The 27,879-nt window shown below is 35.2% G+C and overlaps 1 protein-coding gene across 6 annotated transcripts in view; it reads right to left on the reverse strand.

Moving 5' to 3' along the window:
* LOC139886629 (uncharacterized) overlaps nt 1–15,733 on the reverse strand; it is a 38,501-nt gene extending 22,768 nt beyond the window's left edge. The window contains exons 1-4 of one of the 6 annotated variants that reach the window (XM_071870559.1): nt 15,435–15,733; nt 15,118–15,209; nt 14,886–15,005; nt 14,614–14,700 (exon numbers count right to left, since the gene is read on the reverse strand). In XM_071870559.1, the coding sequence (XP_071726660.1) occupies nt 14,614–14,700; nt 14,886–14,942 (144 nt within the window). In that variant the 5' untranslated portion in view covers nt 14,943–15,005; nt 15,118–15,209; nt 15,435–15,733. Of the gene's footprint in view, nt 1–14,613; nt 14,765–14,885; nt 15,280–15,434 lie in introns of those variants that run through there. The other 5 variants (XM_071870557.1, XM_071870555.1, XM_071870558.1 and 2 more) reach the window with 5 other exon arrangements.
* Between the last annotated feature and the right edge of the window lie 12,146 nt (nt 15,734–27,879).

Below are 27,879 nucleotides of genomic sequence, written 5' to 3' on the forward strand. Positions count from 1 at the left end.
TGCTGCGAAAACACCCCGAAAAAAACCCGAAAATCACCCCCAAAAATCTCAATTTTTAACCGTTAATCACCAAATTTTTTGCTAAAATCATGTTGAGAAGGATGATATCTAAGAACTACTCAAGAAAAACGGTAAATTTCTACACCTAAACACCATTTAATTCGAATTTTAGTGTTCTTGAGCTATTTTTCCCCAATTTGATTTTAATGCTTTTTAGTGTAATTAGACTTAAATTGTTTATGTATTATGCTTGTATAACCTAGATTGATGCTGTTTAACATGATTAGAAGCCTTAAACTTCAAATTTTGAATAATCTAGGGTTTGTGTTCTTGAGCAATTTGGGGCTTTTTGATATAAACAGGTTATGGCCGATTTTTGTCATGAATTGTTGCTAAATTGAGTAGTGTAACATGTCTAGGTAGTTAAATAATCCAAACTTTGAGCCTAAACATGATTTTGAGAATTAAAGTGGACTTTTTCAAGTCCAAAATTCATGAACTTGATTTTTGAAAGATAATGCCATTTGAGACTTGTTTATTTGCTAGTAATGATTATTTTGACATGTTATTTGAGTTGAATGCTTATGAACTTGGCGAAAATTTTCGTATATGCTTATTTGAAAAAGTGTAGATTTGATAAAAATGTGAAAATAAGCTTAAGTTTGATATAAATTGATAATGTCATTGTAATTATTTTGATTGATGATTTTGCTGACACTAATGCATATTTGGATGCACAAAATTTGTGTTTGATGTGTTTTGCAGAATGAAAGGGGTGAATCTTCATCCCAAGCCCGCCATGCTCCTGCTGAGAACTTGGAACAACAGGAGGTAGATAACTACTACAAGCAGGATGTACCTCATCCAGTCATGACCTTTTCAGATATGCACTTGGAACAGTTGCACCCGAATCTGCGATTTGACAGACTTTGGATAGATTATCCAAAATATCAACGGGGTTTGCATACTCTTCATTCCAAGGTTGTTGAGGTACCAAGGGTCATAGAATGGGGACCCTTGGAAGCTGTAGAATTGGCCGGGCCAATTAGGGAATTACTGGTACAGAGGTATGGTAATTCTTCTTTTAATGACTGGATATGTTTATTCACCATACGCAGACCTGTATATAAAGTATGGTGTGAAGAGTTGTTATGTAGTATAGAGTTGAATGATCGGGTAGCTAGTTTAACCGATCGTTCTTTTATTAGATTTTTGTTAAGCGGTTCGATGCGCCACATGTCTTTACTGGACATGGCTCAGGCTTTACGTATATATACGCCTGAGGAATTAGCGTCTGCCGATTGTAGAGGATTGATACTAAACGGTAGGAAAATAGATGAAAATTTTGATACACACGGTGTGTGGAGTCAAATGACAAGCCATCACCGTTTCAAAGGGGGAAACTACTCTTATTTGGATATAGATAGAGCCGAATTAAGAGTAATACATAGGTTTTTAGCTAATTCGATTACACAAAGGGGTAAAAACAAAGAAAAGGTAAATGAACAAGATTTGTTTTACCATATGTGTATTCGAGACCCACACAGCGCTGTAAGTATACCATATTGTGTGGGTTATTATTTATCAGCTATGGTTCGAGGGATGCGTCCACATAGCATAATAGGAGGTGGTATTTTTATTACTTTGATTGGTGAATATCTCGGTGTGGATATAAGTCGGGGGGGATTATTAGTAGAAGAGCCGGAACCCCGCGACACTATAGGTTTAAATGTATACCATGGTGCGAAAGTTTTGAAGCGGCGAAATAACGCCGCAGTACGATACAATGGTAGACATCCACAGGTAGAGAGAAACCAGGAACAAGGTAATGTAGGAGGGGGGAATGAGATGCAAGAAATGCATAGGTTTATAGCTTCTCAGGAATACGAAAATGCTAGACAGAGAGCATTTGAAGATTGGCAAGTTCATCAGAACCAGATCATAGCGCATTGCCAACATATAGGTAGAAACTATATTCCTACACCGAAACCCGTCTTCCCTCCTTGGTCGATAGAGATGCAGCCACCATATCCTACGTATGACCCTGCCGAAGCATTCTATAGCACTTATGGTTATGCGTGGAACCCCTATTGGTACCAATATCATCCTTAGTTTACTTTTTATTTTTTTTATTATTTTGTAATTTGTAATTATTGATGCATTTAATATTTTTGTTAATATTGTAATCATTTTTATAATTATCTAACTATTATTTTTAGATTTTAATAATTTTTGAATGTGGGGTAATAAACCAAACTTCAAAAATATGTATATATGTTTGCAGTTTATCTTATGTATACAACAGGGTAAAACAACGCATTTTCAAAGACTGGCATTAAGTTCAGCAAAAGCAAGTAATTTTGACGACAAGATGCAAAATATATGTGAAATAATAACAAGACGGAATGAACAAATGATGTGCACCATTTATCATTCAGCAAACAAACGCCAATATATTTGGAAACTTTGGTAAAAATTTAATCATTTTCACACAAATCACCCTCAATAATTCAAATTGTTACTAATTTCTTGCAAATGAGGGCATTGCAAGATCTTAAGTGTGGGAAGGGATTAAATTCTTTCGGATTTTAAAATTTTTATATTAAACACTTGGTTACCATTAAAAATACTAGTAAAGCAGTAGTTGTATTAGAATCTAGTGCTCTCTGATAAAAAAGAACAGCCCTAGTCTTATATACTGACTACCCAATTCTAGTAAAATTTTTCAAAATTAAATGAATTAAAATCATGTTTATACATATTTATGAACGATAAAACTAGGTTTTAACACCGAAATTATTGTTACCTCGGAAAGGACATAAATTGAGAAACAAACTAAAATGTTAAAATTCATTTAAAATGGAATAGAGGACGATAAAAAGGAAAATAAAAGCCAAGTGTGGGAAAATTTACCAAGTTATTTTAAATATATGTCACATATATCTGTAACAAATAACTGAAAATACTTTTGCTTTGGACTAAACTAAACTGTTTTACCCGATGAAAGAAAAGAAGAGATGGATCTACACGATGAATCAATTCCATCATTAAAAGGAAGTAAAGTCTTCCGAAAAAGACACGCGCTTCTTGATTTAGGTCATGAAGTTGTCGTTCAGACCAGCTGTAGGTTGACGAAAAATCTAGAAAAGTCATCACTAAAATCAGCAGGAAATCCACGAACCTCAGCATTAAACAGGGTCGCCAAGTGGTCAGATTTATCCTAACCATGAGAAGGATTTATCTCGTACAATGGGGAGGCACCGTGCAAATTAGCTGGATAAGACTAATGAATCAGATCCCCAGAAAGGATAATCTCCTTAAAGATTAAAAATCAGCTTTTAAGACTGATATTACTCAATCCTAGAGATTGACCTTAAAGATTGAGAATTACAAACTCATGGAATTCAATGATATCTAAACTCGAGCTTAAACGAGAAAATATTTTGATCAAAATTATAAACCGATTTGTTTTCTAAAAACCCTATTTTCAATGCGTTCATTACCATTGAACGTAAAATCCTAGGAATTCACCTGGAATTCATTAGGTCACCTGAACTAAATCAGGTGTCAACCGTAAGAACGGTGGTTGCATAGTGGTCAAAGACATGACCTTGTGCCAGACCGGAAAAATTATAAGGGTGAGCTTTACTATTGCTCCTACCAAGGATAGTAATTGCGTCCGACGCGTTATAGACCATAATCAAAAGCATGTCACGGGACATTGCCTTAACAGTTGCTTGTTCAACGCTTTCCTTTACAACCGGACGGTAGTTTGCCGAAAGGTAATATACGGAACAAGTAAACTGGACGTGTTGCTTTCCAAATACAAGGTTAGCAAGTGGGTGACACAAAACCGCAAGTTTTGAGCTAAAATTTTCAAATTTGAAACCCACCAAACCCACAAAAATATTTTGCAAACACCGGTAAAGGGTTATTCCGAAAAACTTATCTAGGGTAAAAACTAGATTTAATTTTCAAAAGATCAAATGTTTTCATAAAGATCCAATTTCCTTAATGGATCTAAATTTTTATAGTCATGTGGGACTGTAAACCATATCGTTACTACCATTGTTTATACCGCCGTATAGAAATCACTGATGTACAAAGTGTGAAGAATAAAAAAGTGATTCTAGTATTTCAAGACAATATTGCTTGAGGACAAGCAACGCTCAAGTGTGGGAATATTTGATAATGCTAAAAACGAACATATATTTCATAGCATTATTCCTCAAGAAAGACAAGCTTTTAGTTGCAATTGTTCTATTTACAAGTGATATTCGTTTAAATAATAAAAGGTGAAGACAAAAGACAGATTCGACGATTTGAAGACGCAAACGACCAAAAAGCTCAAAAGAACAAAAGACAATCAAAAAGGTTCCAATTATTGATAAGAAACGTCTCGAAATCACAAGAGTACAAGATTCAAAACGCAAAGTACAAGATATTAAATTGTACGCGAGGACGTTCGGAAATCCGGAACCGGGACCAGAGTCAACTCTTAACGCTCGACGCAACGGACTAAAAATTACAAGTTAACTATGTATATAAATATAATATAATATATAATTAATTATATTAATTATATATATATTATATATATATATATATATTAAAAACCGTCGGCAGCAAGAAACTCCAAGGGTGTGAGCTGTAAATATATCTCCGCGACTCGCGGAGTTTTAAGGGCATTTTGCCGCGAGTCGCGGAGCCCCAAAAATCAAGTCTGGCTATAAAACCAACCGAATTCTGATCAAATTATATCATCTTTTTCTCTTCCTCTTCATACGTAAATATATTTATATTTATAATTTATATTTTAATTTTAATTATAATTCTAATAATAAGGGTATGTTAGCGAATGTTGTAAGGGTGTAAGTCGAAATTCTGTCCGTGTAACGCTACGCTATTTTTAATCATTGTAAGTTATGTTCAACCTTTTTATATTAATGTCTCGTAGCTAAGTTATTATTATGCTTATTTAAAACGAAGTAATCATGATGTTGGGCTAATTACTAAAATTGGGTAATTGGGCTTTGTACCATAATTGGAGTTTGGATAAAAGAACGACACTTGTGGAAATTAGACTATGGGATATTAATGGGCTTTATATTTGTTTAACTAAATGAAAGTTTGTTAATGTTAATATAAAGATTTACAATTGGGCGTCCCTATAAATTACCATATACACTCGATCGGACACGATGGGCGGGGTATTTATATGTACGAATAATCGTTCATTTAACCGGACACGGGAATGGATTAATAGCCACTAGAATAATTAAAACAGGTGTGAAATTACATTCAAGGGTAATTGGTGTAATTGTTAACAAAGTAGTAAAACCTTGGTTTACACGCAGTCGATAACCTGGTGTATTCATTAAACAAAGTATTAAAACCTTGTTACAATTCGAATCCCCAATTAGTTGGAATATTTATCTTCGGGTATAAGAATAATTTGATGAGGACACTCGCACTTTATATTTATGACTGATGGACTGTTATGGACAAAAACCAGACGGACATATTAAATAATCCAGGACAAAGGACAATTAACCCATGGGCATAAAACTAAAATCAACACGTCAAACATCATGATTACGGAAGTTTAAATAAGCATAATTCTTTTATTTCATATTTAATTTCCTTTATTTTATATTTAATTGCACTTCTAATTATCGCACTTTTATTTATTGTTATTTTATTTTCTCGCATTTTTATTATTCGCAATTTCATTATCGTTATTTACTTTACGCTTTAATTTAATTCTTGTATTTATTTTATATTTTACATTAGGTTTTAACTGCGACTAAAGTCTTAAAATCGACAAACCGGTCATTAAACGGTAAAAACCCCCCTTTATAATAATAATATTACTTATATATATGTTTGTATTTTTATAAAAATAAACTAATATAGCGTTGAGCTTTGTTTAAAGATTTCCCTGTGGAACGAACCGGACTTACTAAAAACTACACTACTGTACGATTAGGTACACTGCCTATAAGTGTTGTAGCAAGGTTTAAGTATATCCATTCTATAAATAAATAAATATCTTGTGTAAAATTGTATCGTATTTAATAGTATTTTCTGCTAAAATTTAATAGTTTTTCCTAGTAAAATATAAGCTATTTTATATACACCTCGTTCGACATCAAGAAATTGTTTAAGAAATTGTTTCTTGATGGCTTACGGCTTTCTTAAACAATTCTTTCTTGATGTCGAACGAGGTGTATATAAAATAGCTTATATTTTACTAGGAAAAACTATTAAATTTTAGCAGAAAATACTATTAAATACGATACAATTTTACACAAGATATTTATTTATTTATAGAATGGATATACTTAAACCTTGCTACAACACTTATAGGCAGTGTACCTAATCGTACAGTAGTGTAGTTTTTAGTAAGTCCGGTTCGTTCCACAGGGAAATCTTTAAACAAAGCTCAACGCTATATTAGTTTATTTTTATAAAAATACAAACATATATATAAGTAATATTATTATTATAAAGGGGGGTTTTTACCGTTTAATGACCGGTTTGTCGATTTTAAGACTTTAGTCGCAGTTAAAACCTAATGTAAAATATAAAATAAATACAAGAATTAAATTAAAGCGTAAAGTAAATAACGATAATGAAATTGCGAATAATAAAAATGCGAGAAAATAAAATAACAATAAATAAAAGTGCGATAATTAGAAGTGCAATTAAATATAAAATAAAGGAAATTAAATATGAAATAAAAGAATTATGCTTATTTAAACTTCCGTAATCATGATGTTTGACGTGTTGATTTTAGTTTTATGCCCATGGGTTAATTGTCCTTTGTCCTGGATTATTTAATATGTCCGTCTGGTTTTTGTCCATAACAGTCCATCAGTCATAAATATAAAGTGCGAGTGTCCTCATCAAATTATTCTTATACCCGAAGATAAATATTCCAACTAATTGGGGATTCGAATTGTAACAAGGTTTTAATACTTTGTTTAATGAATACACCAGGTTATCGACTGCGTGTAAACCAAGGTTTTACTACTTTGTTAACAATTACACCAATTACCCTTGAATGTAATTTCACACCTGTTTTAATTATTCTAGTGGCTATTAATCCATTCCCGTGTCCGGTTAAATGAACGATTATTCGTACATATAAATACCCCGCCCATCGTGTCCGATCGAGTGTATATGGTAATTTATAGGGACGCCCAATTGTAAATCTTTATATTAACATTAACAAACTTTTATTTAGTTAAACAAATATAAAGCCCATTAATAGCCCATAGTCTAATTTCCACAAGTGTCGTTCTTTTATCCAAACTCCAATTATGGTACAAAGCCCAATTACCCAATTTTAGTAATTAGCCCAACATCATGATTACTTCGTTTTAAATAAGCATAATAATAACTTAGCTACGAGACATTAATATAAAAAGGTTGAACATAACTTACAATGATTAAAAATAGCGTAGCGTTACACGGACAAAATTTCGACTTACACCCTTACAACATTCGCTAACATACCCTTATTATTAGAATTATAATTAAAATTAAAATATAAATTATAAATATAAATATATTTACGTATGAAGAGGAAGAGAAAAAGATGATATAATTTGATCAGAATTCGGTTGGTTTTATAGCCAGACTTGATTTTTGGGGCTCCGCGACTCGCGGCAAAATGCCCTTAAAACTCCGCGAGTCGCGGAGATATATTTACAGCTCACACCCTTGGAGTTTCTTGCTGCCGACGGTTTTTAATATATATATATATAATATATATATAATTAATATAATTAATTATATATTATATTATATTTATATACATAGTTAACTTGTAATTTTTAGTCCGTTGCGTCGAGCGTTAAGAGTTGACTCTGGTCCCGGTTCCGGATTTCCGAACGTCCTCGCGTACAATTTAATATCTTGTACTTTGCGTTTTGAATCTTGTACTCTTGTGATTTCGAGACGTTTCTTATCAATAATTGGAACCTTTTTGATTGTCTTTTGTTCTTTTGAGCTTTTTGGTCGTTTGCGTCTTCAAATCGTCGAATCTGTCTTTTGTCTTCACCTTTTATTATTTAAACGAATATCACTTGTAAATAGAACAATTGCAACTAAAAGCTTGTCTTTCTTGAGGAATAATGCTATGAAATATATGTTCGTTTTTAGCATTATCACTCGCCAACTAATTGAAACGGTTGACGAAATCGTAGTTCCGGCACCTAAGGCCGAGGATAAATCGGGCGGCAACAAAAGAAAGTGGGAACCCTCCCAATCAAGCAACAACAACTTTGCCAAGAAATCTTTCACTTTCGACGGCAAGAAGGGTTATGCCGGGAACCTACCTCTTTGCAACAAATGCAACAAACATCACTTTGGCGAATGTAGTAAGATAATTTGCCACCGGTGCCAAGGAGTTGGTCATAAGGCCAACGATTGTAAAAGTGCCACTCCCGTTGCTCGAAAGTGGCCCAATGCACCAAAGACGGGCACTTGTTACGAATGTGGTCAAACGGGTCATTATAGAAATGCATGCCCGAAAAGGAAAGATAACACCAATACGCGCGGCCGAGCTTTCAACATCAACACCGAGGAAGCCCGGGATGACACTGAACTAGTCACGGGTACGTTTCTTCTCAACAATTCTTATGTCTCCTGTTTATTCGATTCGGGTGCCGATAAATGCTTTGTATCCAAGACTTTGACTCATTATTTTAGCACTCCACCTCTTCCATTAGATACCACTTATACCATTGAGGTGGCTAACGGGAAACTATTAAGTGCCAACACATATTACCGGGGGTGTACGTTAAACATTTTGGGTAAGGAATTTGAAATCGACTTGATACCCATGGAACTAGGAAGCTTTGATGTAATAATCGGTATGAATTGGTTAGTCAAAACGAAATCTCACATTCTTTGTGATCTTAACGCAATCCGAATTCCTATCGAGAATGGTGAACCTTTGATTGTCTACGGCGATAAGAGTTGCACCAGACTCAACCTCGTTTCGTGTGTTAAAGTTAGAAAACTACTCCGTAAGGGTTGTTTTGCGATCCTTGCTCACGTTAAGAAAGTCGAGTCCGATGAGAAGCACATCGATGATGTGCCAATTGTTAGTGACTATTCCGATGTATTTCCCGACGAATTGCCGGGTCTTCCACCTCATCGACCGGTTGAATTTCCAAATCGATCTTATTCCGGGAGCCGCACCCGTAGCACGTGCACCATATAGACTCGCTCCATCCGAAATGCAAGAATTGCAAAGTCAAATCCAAGAACTACTTGATCGTGGTTTTATCCAACCTAGCCATTCACCTTGGGGCGCTCCGATTTTGTTTGTTAAAAAGAAAGACGGATCCCTACGAATGTGCATTGATTATCGTGAACTAAATAAATTGACGGTTAAGAACCGATATCCTCTTCCTCGCATCGATGACCTCTTTGATCAACTACAAGGGTCTTGTGTATATTCGAAAATCGATCTCCGCTCGGGTTATCATCAATTGAGGGTTAAAGGGGAAGATGTCTCCAAAACCGCTTTCCGAACTCGTTATGGTAGTTATGAATTCCTTGTCATGCCATTTGGTCTCACTAACGCACCGGCGGTGTTCATGGATCTTATGAACCGCGTGTGCAAACCGTATCTCGATAAATTCGTTATTGTGTTCATCGATGACATATTGATTTATTCTAAAAATGAAGAAGAGCACGAACAACATCTCCGACTTGTGCTTGAACTTTTAAGACAAGAACAACTCTATGCCAAATTCTCCAAGTGTGAATTTTGGTTAAAGGAAGTTCAATTTCTTGGTCATGTTGTAAGTGACCAAGGTATTAAAGTCGATCCAACGAAAATCGAAGCCATTAGCAAATGGGAGACTCCTACTACTCCTACTCACATTCGTCAATTTTTGGGTCTCGCCGGGTACTATCGTAGATTCATCGAAAATTTCTCTTTGGTTGCACGTCCCCTGACCGCATTGACTCACAAGGGAAAGAAATTCATTTGGGCGACCGAACATGAATCCGCATTCCAAATCTTGAAAACGAAGCTAACCACCGCTCCTATCTTGTCACTTCCCGAAGGCAATGATGACTTTGTTGTATATTGCGATGCCTCAAAACATGGTTTTGGGTGTGTATTGATGCAACGAACGAAAGTCATTGCTTATGCTTCTCGACAACTCAAAATTCATGAACGAAACTATACGACACATGACCTCGAACTCGGAGCCGTTGTCTTTGCACTTAAAATGTGGAGACACTATCTTTATGGAACCAAGAGTACTATCTTCACCGATCACAAAAGCCTTCAACACATTTTCGATCAAAAGCAACTAAACATGAGACAACGAAGGTGGATTGAAACCTTAAACGATTACGATTGCGAGCTTCGTTACCATCCCGGGAAGGCAAATGTAGTAGCCGATGCCTTAAGTCGAAAAGAAAGAGCGGTGCCTCTCCGTGTCCGAGCTTTAAACATCACCATTCACACCAACCTTAATAGCCAAATTCGGGTAGCCCAAGATGAGGCTCTCAAGGATGAAAACATCTCTCTCGAACACTTGAACGTCCTCACCTCTCGATTCGAAGTTAAAGAAACCGGACTCCGATATTTCGCCGGAAGAATTTGGGTACCTAGTTATGGGGATCTACGAAGCCTTATTTTAGATGAAGCCCATAAGTCACGATACTCGATTCACCCCGGTGCCAATAAGATGTACCACGATCTTAAACAACTATATTGGTGGCCGAACATCAAAAGGGACGTAGCTACGTATGTTTCCAAGTGTTTGACATGTTCCAAAGTCAAAGCCGAACACCAAAGACCGTCCGGACTACTTCGACAACCCGAGATCCCGCAATGGAAGTGGGAAAGGATAACGATGGATTTTATCACCAAGCTACCAAAAACGACGGGCGGTTATGATACCATTTGGGTTATTGTTGACCGTCTCACCAAATCCGCACACTTCCTTGCCATGAAAGAAACGGACAAAATGGAGAAACTTGCACAACTTTACATTAAGGAGATCGTAGCCCGACACGGTGTACCTTTATCGATTATCTCCGACCGAGATAGCCGTTTCGTTTCTAGATTTTGGCGTACCTTGCAAGAAGCGTTGGGAACGCGTTTAGACATGAGCACCGCATATCATCCTCAAACCGATGGACAAAGCGAACGTACAATTCAAACCTTAGAGGACATGTTACGAGCTTGCGTGGTGGATTTCGGAAAAGCTTGGGACAAGCACTTACCTCTCGCCGAGTTCTCTTACAATAATAGTTATCACGCGAGTATAAAGGCCGCACCTTTTGAAGCGCTATATGGCCGCAAATGTCGTTCACCTCTTTGTTGGGCCGAGGTAGGCGACGTGCAAATCACCGGACCCGAACTCATTCACGAAACCACCGAGAAAATCGTTCAAATCCGAGATAGGCTTAGGACGGCCCGAAGTCGTCAAAAGAGCTATACCGACAAACGACGCAACGATCTTGAATTTCAAGTCGGTGACCGAGTAATGTTAAAAGTCGCGCCTTGGAAAGGTGTAATCCGTTTTGGGAAACGCGGGAAGCTAAATCCGCGGTATATTGGTCCTTTCGAAATCTTGGAGCGTATTGGAACCGTTGCCTATCGTTTAGATCTTCCGCCTCAATTGAACTCCGTTCATCCCACCTTCCATGTATCTAACTTGAAAAAGTGTCTTGCCGAACCCGATATCGTCATCCCTCTCGAGGAACTTACTATTGATGACAAACTTCATTTTGTGGAGGAACCGGTTGAAATTGTGGACACCTCCGTCAAGACATTGAAACAAAGCCGAATCCCGATTGTCAAGGTTCGTTGGAATGCCAAAAGAGGACCCGAGTTTACTTGGGAAAGACAAGATCAAATGCAAAGGAAGTATCCTCATCTATTCGTGAATTCGGAAACGCAAGATCTCGAGGAAGAAACAACGACTACTACGCCTACTTAAATTTCGGGACGAAATTTCTTTTAAGGAGTAGGTAATGTAACATCCCGCCTTTTTCCATTTACTTTTCCGTTATACTAATATAAAGTCCGTTATATGTTTATAACATCTTCCGTTGATACGCGTTTTAAATTATCTCGTTTAGGTAATTCCCGCACCCGAACGAAAGTTGAGGGACTAAACTTGACAAGGGATCAAACCCTTGACTAGGTCAAAGGGTCAAACCCCTTTCACCCATTCATTTCCACCTCCATCTCTCTCTCTTTCTCTCTAGCAAGAACACACACACCCAAAACCATATTCATTCAATCATCATCTAAATTCGATCTAGGAGGCTTACAACAAAATAAATTACATAATCGTGATCCTCTCTTCATCCTCTTCGTTTTGGTACCAACCTCATCTCATTTGGGTAACTTTCTAAAATCACTAGATTTTGTGTTCTTGATGTTTTTAACTTATAAAAGTGTTAATTAGTGTCTATGGCTCAAGTCTAACATGAATATATGATTTATATGCTCGATCTCGTTGTTTTAGTGTAACTAGCATGAACTTGAATTTTGGTGTGTTGTTCTTGAATTTTGGATGATCATATGTTGTTAGATGTTAAAAGTTGATGCTTTAATTGTGTTACTAGCATCACTAGCTTCAATTTGATGTGTAGGTTGCCTTAGAAAACTTCATGAACTTGATTATTGATTTTGGTGAATTTGGGTTAGGGTTTGATGAACTTGAAATGGACTTTTGATGCATTGAATGCCATGGATTATTATTGGTAAGTGTTTAGTTGGATTGTATGCTTGATTACCTTCGAAACGGCATATCATTCATGTAAATTGGTTGCCCGAATCATTGAATTGCATTTATGAACTTGTATGCGGTTAATGTTAAGCATTAGATGCGGTTTTGGTTGTTGTGATAGGTAGATTGATTGATGAAATGTGTTTAGTTGTTTTCCTCGTCAAATTACCTTCCCAACGGTATAAGATACTTGTCTTGATTGTTTGCGGATCATAAATGGTGATTGTTTGAAGTTAGGTTCGTGCATAAAACTTAAAAACTGCCAGAATTCCCTGCACAGGTACCCGCGCGGCGCGCCATATACCCGCGCGGCGCGCCGATTGGGTCTGTCCAACTTGGTCAAATTTCGAATAATGTTTGCTATGCTACGCACCTCCGATTCACATGTAACTTGTCCTAGCATGCTCATACATGATTAAAAACCTCAGAAAAATAGTTCGGGACACGACCCGAACGTGTTGACTTTGACCGACCAAAGTTTGACTTTTTGTCAAACTTAACCAAATGATTTTGCAACCTTCCTAACTTGTTTATATACTTGTATCTTGCATGAAACTTGACAATTTGATTTCACATGCTAAATAATCGAGTCGTAACGAGCCATAGGACTAATTGAACATCTTTGACCTATCGTGTTTACCGTTATTGATACGACCTATTTGTTTAGGTCAAGACTAGCATTGTTCTTTGCACACGTTTACTTGTCGAAGTACTTTACTACTCGTGCACTCAAGGTGAGATCATAGTCCCACTTTTACTCTTTTTGAACTTATATTGGGATGAGAAAACATAAACGATTCTTTTGAACTAAGTGAACACAAGAACGGGAAAACAAACATTCTACATACGAGTTTAGAACAAAAATCCTCAATTCGATTATCATTAGTTACACTTGCCGGGTGTAAGCGAGAACTTATGTTATATGGCCATATGGGTTGACAACCCTCATCTTTGACGGTTCGCTACCGTCTACGGATGAAATATATTTTCGAGAATCAGTGTTTGTTCTAGCACTAAGTGATGGGGTATACAATGGAAGGAATGTTAAGCTTTGATAATCGGGTGCTCGTGAAACAAACTTTTGGAATGTATTACTATTATTTCATTGATGCAAATCTTGTGGTTCACTTGTACTTACTTACTTAAACCTATGATTTCACCAACGTTTTCGTTGACAGATTTCTATGTTTTTCTCAGGTCCTTGAACGATACATGATACATGCTTCCGCTCATTATTTGATACTTGCATTGGATGTCGAGTATATGTGCATTTCATGGAGCGTCTTTTGACTTTATTTTAAACCGTGTCGCCTAGATTTCATTCGTATTATAACGTTGTAACTTAACTATTGGTTGAACAATTCTTGTAAACTTTGAGAACAATCTTTATTTTGAAATGAAGGCGACATATTTTGGTCAAACTTTGTCTTAAAGACTTATGACCACGTAACGGGACCTAAGTAGACGGCGCCGTCAAACATGATTTGGTCGGGTCGCTACAACCTCCCCATACGCCACTCATGTGGTATTAGGTTTTGTTATAGTTGTTGTGAGTGCGGGAAAAGGTAAAGGTAAGCTTGGTGATTAGCTTGCTTGTTGCAGGTGCTTTTGGGGATTAGAGACATTTGACTATCTATAAATCTTCTTATCTCAGGGGCTCTAACATTTCCGTAACTCAGATAATTTCTGGTTAAACCACGAAGGACCTCCCGCTGCAATTCAGCCTCCCAAAATGAACCCTTGTTTTTGTAAAATTGGATATTCTTCATAAAACAATAGTAGTCAAATTCTGCAACAATTCTATCAAACACAGCTTGTATAATAGTTGTTTTACCCGACCCGTTGATTCCGATAACCTTAATGCTGAAATTATAGCTTGTGCCCGTGGTTTAATCCTAACAGTGTGTCCAGCATTAGCTATCTGCAATGGAATTTTAATCTTTGTAAGTTGTTGAACAATTTTCTGTATGAAGTCTACCTCATCCCTGTCAAAATTCATAGATAATACATTAAATCTTAACCAAATCAACAATATGCATTTGATCTGCAATTTAATTGTTCTTTATTTTTACTTGTACAAATTAAATAAGATGAATACAAGCTTACCCATTTTTTAAAGGTTGACCGGACCTTTGACCTGCATCTTTTAGGGCTATTTTCCATTTGTGAACTCTCTCTGGATCCATGTTGGCATTGTGCGTTTGGAAAGCTTCCTCAAAACAGTCTCTTAGATTTCGAACATCGGACGGATCGATATTCAAAAATACAGGAAAAAGTTTCCTATTGATAAAATTAGAGAGCGAATCCATAATGAGAACCAACTCATCAAGAGATTTACCTGAAAGAGCGTAATTTGGGGAAATACAACGAGGTAGGTATGAGACTCTTCAATAGCCTTCAGACAGGGGCGTCCCGTTAAAATTATGGGCCCTGTTCAGCAAATACAAACAAGGCCTTTTATATAATAAAATTTTTCATATGTATAATAATAAAATCAATAATATCATAATAATATCATGAGTAATAGCATCTTTCGATTTGTTCACAATATATATTTTGAGTTATTCTTGGGCCCTTTTGGATTATGGGCCCTGTGCGATGACACACTTAGAACATGCCCGAATCCGCCCCTGCCTTCAGTTGTACAGAACTCACATCTTGGCCAATAGGAAGACTGTTGTGGTCAAATATGGTAAAACAACTACTTTTCAGCGCTGCCTTCAGGTGGCATAGAAAGTGTCTACCAGTATCTTCAAACGAATAATTCAGAAACACATCATTCTTTGGCCTTTTACACAGGTGATGTTCATCTTATGGAGAACTTGAATCCCTTTTCCTTTTAAAAGAACTAGAGACCAAACATGATGATGATGATGAATCCATTTTTCTATACGAAAAAACTTGAATCAAATTAGCAAATTTGTATAAGTTTGAAAACTAGTAAGAAATAATTATATGGCTCTGCTTCCTTCATTATTATAGGGAAATATCATAAATACCTAAAGTCAACTATTTTGACTTTTAAGTAATTGCCACAAAATATAGCTTTTTCTTTGTAATTTCCAACTATAAAAGAAATATGCTATAGACCAAAAATTATCTCTTTCCCGGTAATTTCCCACGGAACTAAAATTCAGAAAAATATCAACGTCAATTTCCTCTCACTTTCCGTTGGTCCCTTGATAAACAACGGGAGTATTGTAGAGGGAGTGAATACAACACTCTTTAATTAACTTTAACAGTTAAATACAATTTAGTATTCAAGCACGTAAATTAAATAGAGTCAAAGGTAATTTTTCAACGGTTATTCTTTATTGATTAAATCACAAAGAATTACAACTATCCTTGACGGAATGATAGTTGATTGATACAGATTTACCTTGATTATAGCTATGAGGATAAACTTAAAGCTATTACACGTTTTGGACTCTAAATAATAAAATCCACACCACTAGTTAATAAAATAATGGATACAACAATTTATAGTAGTCCTATAATCCGTGTAATTGTTCCATTGTCCACTGGTACATAGGATGTCTGTACTTGTGGGGACAACTGCATCATAGAGCGTGCTCTCCTCTTTCATCTTTGGTAGCTATTTGCAGGAACACCCCAATTCGGTTTGGCACAACTATTTGTTTAAACAAATAGAATATTTTGTTCCCTAGGCATTGGCAAAGTATAACACATGTCTGCACATGCGTTAAACTTCTGCATTCCCACGTGGTCTTGTAAGGTCACTTGTCAGCTGCTGACGGTGTCCTTTTTTGTTCAACTTTGTCTTTGACTTCTGTTGAATAGTACGATCGATGTAGACCACTCAGGAAACCACTATGCTTGTAATAGAGCATAGCTGTCTTGTGTAGTGAGCTGCATTCCAGCTGTGCTGGTTCTTCATTGCTGAGACACTTGATATTCTTGAATTGCTGGGTACACATCATGTACTGATTGAAGAATACTGTCTACCTTGTGCTGGTAGACTAAGCAGTAAACTAAACACTCGACACATCAATATCTGCTGTCTATACATGAACAAACTTGTGCTGGCTGCACGTAACATTTTAGTGCAAATAAATTATAGTTTTGTCATAATTAAATCCTTAATTATTTTGGGGACTCAACAATCACCCCCTATTTGATGATGACAAAACCTATGACATTAAGAAAAAACACTAAAGCCAGCACTAAGGGACTTAATGAAAAATAGGCAGTAAGTTTGTCCCTTTTTGATTTGTTTTGGGATCGTTTGCTTAGTTATCTATATCTTATAAATTGATATGATTTTGAAGATAAACTCATTTCACTTTCATTACAGCAGAGTATATACAGACATTTACAAAATAGTATAATGAAAAAATAAATAACAAAAGATACAATTATATCACTAGAAGGCTATCTGTCTTTATCTTTATCTTTTTCATCCTCAGACAGCTCTTCTTCTTTCACTTTGAGGGCTGCCCAGGCTTCAGGAAACAAGTAAGACACTTCAGCAGGGTCAAATACTGGAATCTGATAAGGTAGAATGATGGGATCTCTTCTGTGTGGGCCTTCACCAGTATTTTTCTTACCTTTAGGCTTTTGAGAAAGAACTTCTTCTATATTCACTACTGGTGCATTCCCATACTTTACAGCTTTGTTGAAGAGCTCTGGAAGTTTAGGTTTCAGTGTATCTTTAATACCACTTTTACCTTTGCCAATAAAGTACTGTAGTAACTCCATCCATTCACTGAACCTTAAGGTTCTCAGTTCAGTGTAGTCAATTCTTTCCTGAACATTACCTTCCCTACTGACAGAGAAAGCCCTTTTTGTGCCTTTGTGCACCTTGATGATCTTGCTTGGATTTGATCTTCTGGTTAGCACATCACCATATTTGCTCCTATAGTAATGTTCATATAATTCTATTGTTCGTTCAGTTTCTATAGGGGCAGCAGCAGGTGCTTTTTCACCAGCTTCCAGTTCATCGAATGCTTTTCATGTTCCTTAACAATGGCTTTAGCTAACTTGAGTGACTTAGCCTCTTAGTTCCTGTCAGCAGCCAATTTAGCTTCTTCTTCCTGAAGCCTCAGCCTCTCAGCATATTCAGCATCAGCATCCTTCCTTCTTTGCTTTTCAAGTTGAACACTCAAAAGATAATCATTAGCAGTAATGTTGAGGGATTTTGCTGTAGCAATCAACTGTCTGCCTTCATCAGTAGTCATGGCATCATAGTATTGCTTTAGATCCATGTCCAGATGTAGAGCCTTATAAAAGAGAGCTTTCTCTGCATCAGTATGTAGCCTTTGACCACTGTTGTATAGATACACACCAACTTCAATGCCGAATTCTAAAGCATTAATGTAGAATTGCTGATCAAGTGGATGGTACAGCAATCTGATGTGGCGTATCCTTTCAGGTATAGCTGCTGCTCGTTGTTCAAGCACTTCTAGAACAGTGATCTCTAGCCTGTAAGCCTCTCTTTCGTCTAGATTCATCTTTCTTATATCTGGCTCACCCTGTGCAGCTGGATCATCTTCCCAAGTAGAGTGTTTATCATGACATTTTGGGGAAGATGGAGGATACATACGTGATTCTGCTATGCCAGAAAAATCTACTGAATAAAAGTTAATACGTTCATCTTGTGTCCTGTCAAAGTAAGCAAGAGTCCGGGCAGGAATAGGTGATTGAATAAATGTTGACATCCCTCTGCCCTAGACTGTGAAATCAGCAGTATCAACAGAATCAGTATCTTTGTTAGCACCCAGCTCATCCACCTTTGCTGGGTCTTCATCATTTATTACATCTAGCCGCACACTTCTGGCTGGGTCTTCACTCACAACACTCCTTGCTGTGTCTTCAGTACCAGCTGACTGATTAGTATCAGCTGGCACAACTGCCACAGTATCTTCATCAGCTGCCTCAAATAAGGGCTCTTTCCTTATGGGCTGATTGTCCCTAGGGGCAGATTTTACCCTTTGTTTATCAATTGGCATGGGTTCAGCTGATGGTTCTTGTGTTGATACTGGTTCTTGTGGAGGCAGATAGGGAGTAATAGCAAGATACTCCCCCCAAAAATCATCATCATCATCATCAAGGTTGATGGTTTCTGCTGACTATGATTGTGTAGCTGGCTGAGCAGTAGATACAGATCGAGAGGATTGGTTGGTTTCTAATATAGCATCCAGTCACTTCATGAATACATCAGCTCTAACTCCTCCTGACTCAGTTGAATCCAAGTAATCTTGCATCTCTTCAGGTGTCATCTTCTTAATTCTGTTTGCTCGCTCATCATATAACTTTGCCTTCTTCTTGTTATATTTCACCATGAACTTAGCATTTCGTTTTCGAGCATCTCTTTTGTATTTATTTATTCTAATTAGTTCATCTTGAATATCTATCTTCTCAGGGTCTAGGCTTCTTCTATGATCAATTCTATGTCGTTTACGAGCAGCATAGGCCTCCCATTTAGCATTGAAGGCATCATTCAAATCCTACTGTCTCTTCTGATGTCTCTCCAGTTTTCTTTTCATTTTCCTTTCGATAATTTGAGAAACAACAAAAGATTCAGCAACAATCAGTTCAGAAACATCACTGGGCTTACTGCCAGAATGAATATCATCCACAGATGTGGCAGACACACTGGGTTGAGATTCACCAGCTGCCTGGACACATGCTTCAGTATGAGCGTTGTTGAGCTTAGTGCCAGAACCTTGACCAGTACCATCACCACCATCATCACCATCCCTCCTTTGCTGTTTTAGAGCCTTTTCATGCTCATGCTCCCCCTCATATTATTTTCTCTTTTTAGACTTCTTTTCCCCCTTTTTGTCATCAGCACGGGCAGAAGGATGATCATGGGAAATATGTGGATCAAGGTCACTGTCTGACTCAGGAACTGAATAAGCAAAGTTATTCCAGTCAGCATCAGCAGGAGATAGATGGGCATCAGGATCTATGCCATATTGCCTGAGACATATGTTTGAAGTTCTGACTTCATTCCTTGCAATACCCATGGCCATCTGATCAACTGTAGCCCTAACATCAGCTTGCAGGGCAGCCATTCGTTGCATAGTCTCCACCATTTGAACATAAGCAGAGGCAGGAACCATTGTGGCCATTTTCTGTTCCTGCGAATCCAATCTCTCTTCTAAGACCCTATTCTCCTCATTTAGAAAGAGAATCCTTCTATTAGAAGCATCAAGATCAGCTTGAAGAAGAGTAATATGATCAGTATACTCATTGTGAGAGATGATTCGCCTTTTTAGGTCCTCCTCTTCTTCATGGTATTGGACAATGGCATCCACCGCAAGATCAGCAAAAGCACATACTTGAATGAGCTGGGCTTCAATAGTGGAAGTTGTAACATCCCAAGCTCTGCGTATGGCTTCAGTCATTTGATCAACAAGAGTAGTGCGGATGGTTCTTTGTAGATCTGGTGTGATTCTGGCTACTGTACGGTAAACAGCCAGTGTGGAAATGGCAGCCACCTCAGTAGGATCAAAGCTACTGGTTGAGGGGCAATCAGTAGCAGCTAACACAGGAGTACCTCCGTGGAGTGGTGGAGGTGGAAGGTCAAAATTTGACTCATCACCATGATCACCATCATTTTTACCTTCACCCGAAGGTTTAGAACCACTGGTATCCTTGTCAGCATCATTATCAGCATCATCAGTGAGATCCGCTGGTGGGTCTTTGGAACCAGTCACATTATCATGAGTGACTGGTTCGCCCTTACCAGTACCTTTATCAGCATCATCATCAGATGAAGAAGATGATGAGGAAGAAGCTGATGAATCAGAAGGTACTAGCGAATCAGGAACATTTTGCATGACACATTTACTAGTAGTAGGATCGATGATGAACTTGAGAGGCCTCCATTATTTACCAGGCCATGGAGAAGCAGCTGGAGCTATATCAAAGTAATGATAGTATGGCTGCTCATTGACTGGTTGTAGAGTGGCGAGCCTCTCATATATGTCACGACCTAGAAAATTTCGACTAATTTTAAATCAAACTCTCGATACGATATTATATTTTTGACACGATAAGCAAAGTCTGTTAGGTTGAGTCTCAAAACTCTTGATACGATATTATATTCATGTATTCAATTACCCTACGACTATTCCCAACGATTCACGAACAGTTAATTGTAATTAATTGTGTATATATATATATATATAAATATAAATATATGTATATATTATAACTTGAAATAATAATATACGATTTAATCATTAGAACTAAAAATGGAAAATAATATACGATATAGTTAAGCTGTTATTAAAATGAATCTATATATATAATGTATATTAAATATAACTATTAAATGATTGTAACCCTCGTTTATCATTCGATTAATATTTAGATAAGTCTAAATACGAACTTATATGATTCTAAAAATAAATGGTGATCCGAAAATTATTTATATAAATTATAGGCTTACTAAAAGTATATTTAGGATCTAATTATTAAATTATAACACTTTTTATATTTTACCCAGGATCGAGCGGGAACAGTTGACTTAATTTATATTTAATAATTTTAAACAATTAATGATTTTTTTTAAATAATGATTATAGTAAATAAAAATAATTATTATAAAAATTTGGGATTTTTCAGGAGACTTTTATCCGCCACTAATTACCAACGGACCATAATACACTCTCCATGCTAAAACGGTTGGTAATAAAATTCAAATGATCCGGCTGCTAGGTTATTTTAACACGTTTATTATTATTATTATTATTATTATATTAGTAATATTATTATATATAAATCTGTCCTAAATTGATCCGTGATTGAAGTCATCTATATTATTGCATATGTTACTATGTTTGTATTATTACTTTTCATATATATTTTGGGACGACCCGGAAATTTCACCAAAATTTAAACTTAATCTTTACATGATAACATTACCCCGACATGATAAGTAATAAATTTTGACAAGTTTTAAAACTTTTGAAATAAGTTTCATACAAACAATTGACCAACCATTTGTTCGACGATTCACGAACGTCATAATTTGTATTAAACATATACTATATATATATATATATATATATATATATATATATATATATATATATATATATATATATATATATATATATATATATGGATTATATCTAACTTGAAAATATGATAATTAAATATCTCATTAAGTATATTAACAAAGTATTATATATATATATATATATATATATATATATATATATATATATATATATATATATATATATATATATATATTCGTACTACTAATTTAAAGAGTTTTTGAACAATATATATGTTACTATTTAAATGACGTAATTAACATATGTTAAAATGTATTTACATATAATGTATTACGAGTGTAAATACATCCTTACAAGTATTGAATACACTTTAAAATATACTAATACATATAAAGGATAGCTATACTCGTATTTTCATTCAATTTCCTCAAGAATCCTACTCGTATTTATACGGTATTTATACGCAACTTCTAGAAGTACTTACAATTGGTATATACCAATAGAAATTTTCAATAATGGAATAATATGTCATGCATGACCTAATAGTTTTTAACATATACTAGATATTTTTCACAAAATGATAAATTACAACTAGTATATAAAGACACCATATTTGATCAAATTTTTACCATTTCATTTTCTAATTTTTACTTCATGTTTACTTACACACACATACTCTCTAGTTCTAGTATCCCTTTCTTTGTTCTTCATCTCTTTCTAGCAAGTTCAAGTTTCAAAATCAAGGTATTAACCTTGCATAAATTCTTATTCAATTCATATGTTTATAACTATCTATATAAGAATTTATAAACTAGAACATAGTTTAGTTGATTCTAAACTTATTTGAAAAAATAATCTAATCTTTCTAACTTAACTCTAATAACACTTAAGTATATGTATTATGATGTTATATTAAGTTAATATAAGAACTTATAACTTGTACATATGAAGAACACCTTGAAACTTAACATATATCGTTTAATCTCCATTCGGTAAAAAGCGGGCTGTTTTGGGTTGGGAATTAAAAACCTATCTTAGACTTTGAGTTCAAAGCTAAGACTTTGGAAATATGTTAACATATGTAAATAAGACTTCCAGTATGTTTTTCATGATTTTATACAAAGTGGAAGTATTTTATCAAAAATCATATATTGGGTGGGTGCCGAGATTCTTCCAAATCTGTCCACCGGCACAAAAAGAGGGTAAAACTCTGAATATTATTACATGGGCTGAACTTTTCGAATTTTTTTTGAAAAATTAACTTCTTAAGAAATCCATATCAATTTAATTCACTTTAAACGGAGTTGTAATGAATATTTGGCGAGCAAAACAAAATCTGCTAAAATTAACGTTGTATGGACGAAATTTATATTGTAAAAACTATATTAACCATATCCTTGCTAACGTTTCCTATATCCTATATATATATATATATATATATATATATATATATATATATATATATATATATATATATATATATATATATATATATATATATATATATATATATATTGGACATGTTATCATTAGTATAACAAAATATTATAATCTTAGTTAATTCTGAGATTGTATATATATATATATATATATATATATATATATATATATATATATATATATATATATATATATATATATAATAATAATAATCTTGGTACATTCCATGAAAATAAGTATACAATACGTTTTGATAAATCCTAAGACAATAAGTATACAATACGTTTTGATAAATTCTAAGACAATACATATACAATACGTCTCTAGGTTGATTCAAATACAATACATATACAATACATCGTGGGGTAATTCTAAGATTATATATATACCGATTATTGGACTGTTGGACATTTCGAACTATTTTGGACAACTAACAAAGGACTACTAACATAAAAATGTTAAAAATTAATATATAAGTATTCTATGAACTTGTTTTATTTTATTCACATGTATTATTATCTGAATCGTTATTATTGTTATAGGTTCGTGAATCCAAGGACGTCGACTATATTTTTAATAAGTTGAAAAGTTATTATTAATATACTTTTACTACCATGAGTATATAGTCCCTTTTTAAACTCTACAAATATTTTGGGATGAGAATACATGCATTTTATGTTTTACGCCATAGACACAAGTACTTAAAATATATTCTACGTTGAGTTGTACCACTTTGCATATCTTCCCTAATAGCTTGGTAACTAATATTTACATGTTGTAAGAACATGTAAGCGCGAATCCTAATGATAGATCTATCGGGTTTGACAACCCCAACCGGGCTAGTCGCTCAAGTATCGTAAACGGTTACATAGTACTTCGTTTTTACTACACTTGGTACAGTGTAGGGAGATTTCATAATAAAGGGAATATGCTACATTAATGGTTAAGTATGGTTACCGAAGCGCTCAACAACTTATAGAATACTTTTATACACTTGCGAGAGTACATATATTTATAACTATGAAATCTTGTGGTCTATAGTTATATCGATGCTAAACCTATATATCTCACCAACCTTTGTGTTGACTGTTTAAGCATGTTTATTCTCAGGTCCTTAAGAAAGTCTTTCGCTGTTACATTATCTGAGCAAGCTGTGCATGGAGTCTCATGCCTTTGTTTAAGTGAAATGTTTCATTCAATAAAACCTTGTCATGTATTATATTTGACTGTTATGTCATGTGTGTAGTATTTGAAAACCGATGTATTATGGGGATTATTCCTTAAATAATCGCCCAATTGTTTAAAACATGCATTATGTATAATAATGGTGTGCTTTTTATGAAACGGATGCAATATTTTTCTAAAACGTATCATATAGAGGTCAAATACCTCGCTATGGGATAATGAATAACGTAATGCATTTATAGTAATATGGACGGGTTGTTTCAGTTGGTATCAGAGCGGTGGTCTTAGCGAACCAGGTCTTGCATTAGTGTGTCTAACGGATAGTTATTAAGATTCATTAGTGAGTCTGGACTTCGACCTTAACTGCATGTCAAAAGTTTTGCTTATCATTTCTAGTCGGAAATCATCTACTTATCACCCTTAGAAAATCACCTGCTTATCATTTTTAGTCTAGATACATCTTACTGTATTGATTACATGAATAGTGTATAGACAAAATTCATATCTTAGCGTATCTGCTAATTCATATCTTAACATATCCGTTACTGTAAACTTTGCCTAACATATTCCATAAATTTCTCCGTAATCTATGAAATCTTTTGCTCTATATATATAGATATTCTATGTAATTAGAATACCATCCGATAACCGAAAATTATTTCATATCGAAAAATCCTTTATTCAATCGTACGAAATGGAACTCTCCACTAGTTCAAGTCCCTCGAATTCAGATATGGAGTTTCACTCGAGCTCCGAAAGCAGTGTGACCGGAATGGATCTACCAATTAGCCATCATCTATTTTGGATGAATTGGGGATTGGTTCGTAGTCTACTTAATCATTGGAGACAAGAAGAAGGTGATCCCTTCCATCCACCACATTGCCCTCTTGGTGAAGAACCTGAAGCACTTACCGGTGAACCTGTTCGAGACACCATTTTCTCTCTCATTTCCAGAGTGTCTCATCACGATTACATATTATCTCACATTCTAGGTCTTATTCACCCACTCGTCCGAACCACCAATCATCCCAGAGTAATAGAAGAAGTCGGCGAGCTTCGCACTCGGGTAATGGCTTTGGAGAATATGGTACAAAGGTCACAAACACCAGCAGCGGCACCGGCAACAACAGTACCATCACCACCACCAACAACAACATCCGCATCCCACACCTGATCAACATCACAATCTGTACCTCGAGCATCAATATCACACGCACCATAGATACCAAGGAGTACCAACAACAATAACCGATGAAGTATTAATCTATAACTTCATTGGAGAAACATTATGTGGCAATTATGTAATCTCTAATGTTAGAGATTATTCATTTCTAACTCTAGCCTAAGATCAAATGAACTTAACTCATCAAATCTGTATTACATCTGAAGAAAATATACATATATTTTCATAAAGATTTTAATAAAATTCTCTGGTACAAAACATTACTTGTGAATTTTTCTTAACGGGTAGGTAATACCCGAGAGATATATAAAAATTTACAATCAATATGTTATATTCTTAGATTCTGATTCAGCAAATCATCAACTATACTCATTACTTTCACAACAATATACATTCTTTCATAGAAATCAAAACAACCATTTTCATCCAAATTTGATTACATATTCTAATTTTGACAAATCAAAATCGAAGTCAAGATTTAACAGAAGACATCACTCTTAGATTCCTTCATCTTTCAAAGCTATACTTTGACTTCAAAACTGTGCTAGAACATCATATGTATATTAACGATTATAATCTGTGTTCAAACCCTTCAAAATTCTTGAAAACACCTCAACTAAGGAACAATCGAGAGAATGAACTAATCACACGATACATACGAAGAATATCTGCATATAGATATGCATTCATAGGATACTTGGAACCTAAGCAAAGGTTCAACACGTATTCGTGTTAAATCCTTTCGCATTATTATTAACCAAAATAACTTTACAATCCCTTTTCAAAATAGCGAATTTTGTCACAGCTCCAACAAGACAACTTCGACTTTTCATCCGGAGTAGCCTTATTATAACCCTGATATATACGTTGTCTTTTCGCCATCATTACCGGGGAACCTTTTATATTCTACCACATTAGTAGTAAGCTTACCAGCAACTTTATTGCTCTTTGACTTAAATCTCTCTGAAAGATCACTATAAAACCTTGTCATGTACCCATCTACATCTTGTAACCATAATTTTCATACCAAACCCCAGGAAGCATCAATAATTATTCTTGAATCTCACATCATTTCTGCATATACATATAACATTATCTCCTGGAATTATAATTCTGAAATCCGGAATAGCACTTCTGCCTACGAATCAGTACTATGAAGTTTGAAAAAGCTGAATGAAGCAGCAGAAACTGTAGACAACCGTAACATCAAAAGTTGATGATAAAGAATATTGTGTTAGTAAAGCACAGAAAAAGAGAAGGTCTGGAACTGGAAAACAGATTGAGCAAACCATGAAGGAGGCTGTGGACAAATCACAAGGATGAAACCTACCTTCAAAGAATCCAAATAATTCAGTATCTACTGAAGTCATTAACGAATACCTTGCTCCTGACTCTGAACCCTTGCGGACAATATTCTTCATCATCCTCTGATATTAGAACTTCTAAGATATCATCGTATCTTTCATTATAAATATCCTCGATATTTTTGAAGATATTTTCATGACTATTCTTATCTGAAATAATTCATCTTTTCGCGCTAATCTGTGTTACATCATAAAAGAAACTATTTTAGTTTCTAAATTCTGAAACCTTCGAGTTTAAAATATGAATGTTTTAAAGTAGTGTTAGGAACTGAAGCATGAGTTAGTATAATATAATGACAGTTGATCAACGTCATTATATTACAGTAAGTCATGCTGAGTTTCTAAATGGAACGTGATGATTCACATATCATAACGTCATCATGTGCCATGTTACACGACTCTGGTATTCTACTTAACCTCTAAACATATCAAGAAAATATTCTTCTTGATGATTCGGTCTTTTCCGAGGTATTCTGGTAATTTGACAAATCAGGATCGTGCCATTACAATTTCCTTCTTAGAACATTAACGATGTTCATTTCAAAAATTCATGTCTACAAATTCTGGACCATTATTCGCTTGACTTAAAGTCGGGAAGAGAAAACAAAAGGATGAAGCTCCAAAATAGAAATGAGAGTATAAATCGCAGTAAATAGAAGAGAGCATTAACTGTGGATGTCAGTGATTATAGAAAGACAGAAGCAGGGATTCCGAAATATAAGGGAAGAAATAAAGCCCAACAATAACTCAGAAATTACAAACCATGTATATTGATGCATATAGCAATATAAAGACACGGGAGAACTAAAAACACTATAAAACCAAGAGTATAGTAGAAGTAAATAGATTCTTCTGGTGGCAGATGAAAAAGAAGAATGACATATATGAAAGTTGGGAGTATATCAAGAATCAAAACTGGATGGAGCATATAGACG

The sequence above is a fragment of the Rutidosis leptorrhynchoides genome, chromosome 1 (genome assembly GCF_046630445.1).
Source record: "Rutidosis leptorrhynchoides isolate AG116_Rl617_1_P2 chromosome 1, CSIRO_AGI_Rlap_v1, whole genome shotgun sequence".
NCBI lineage: Eukaryota > Viridiplantae > Streptophyta > Magnoliopsida > Asterales > Asteraceae > Rutidosis > Rutidosis leptorrhynchoides.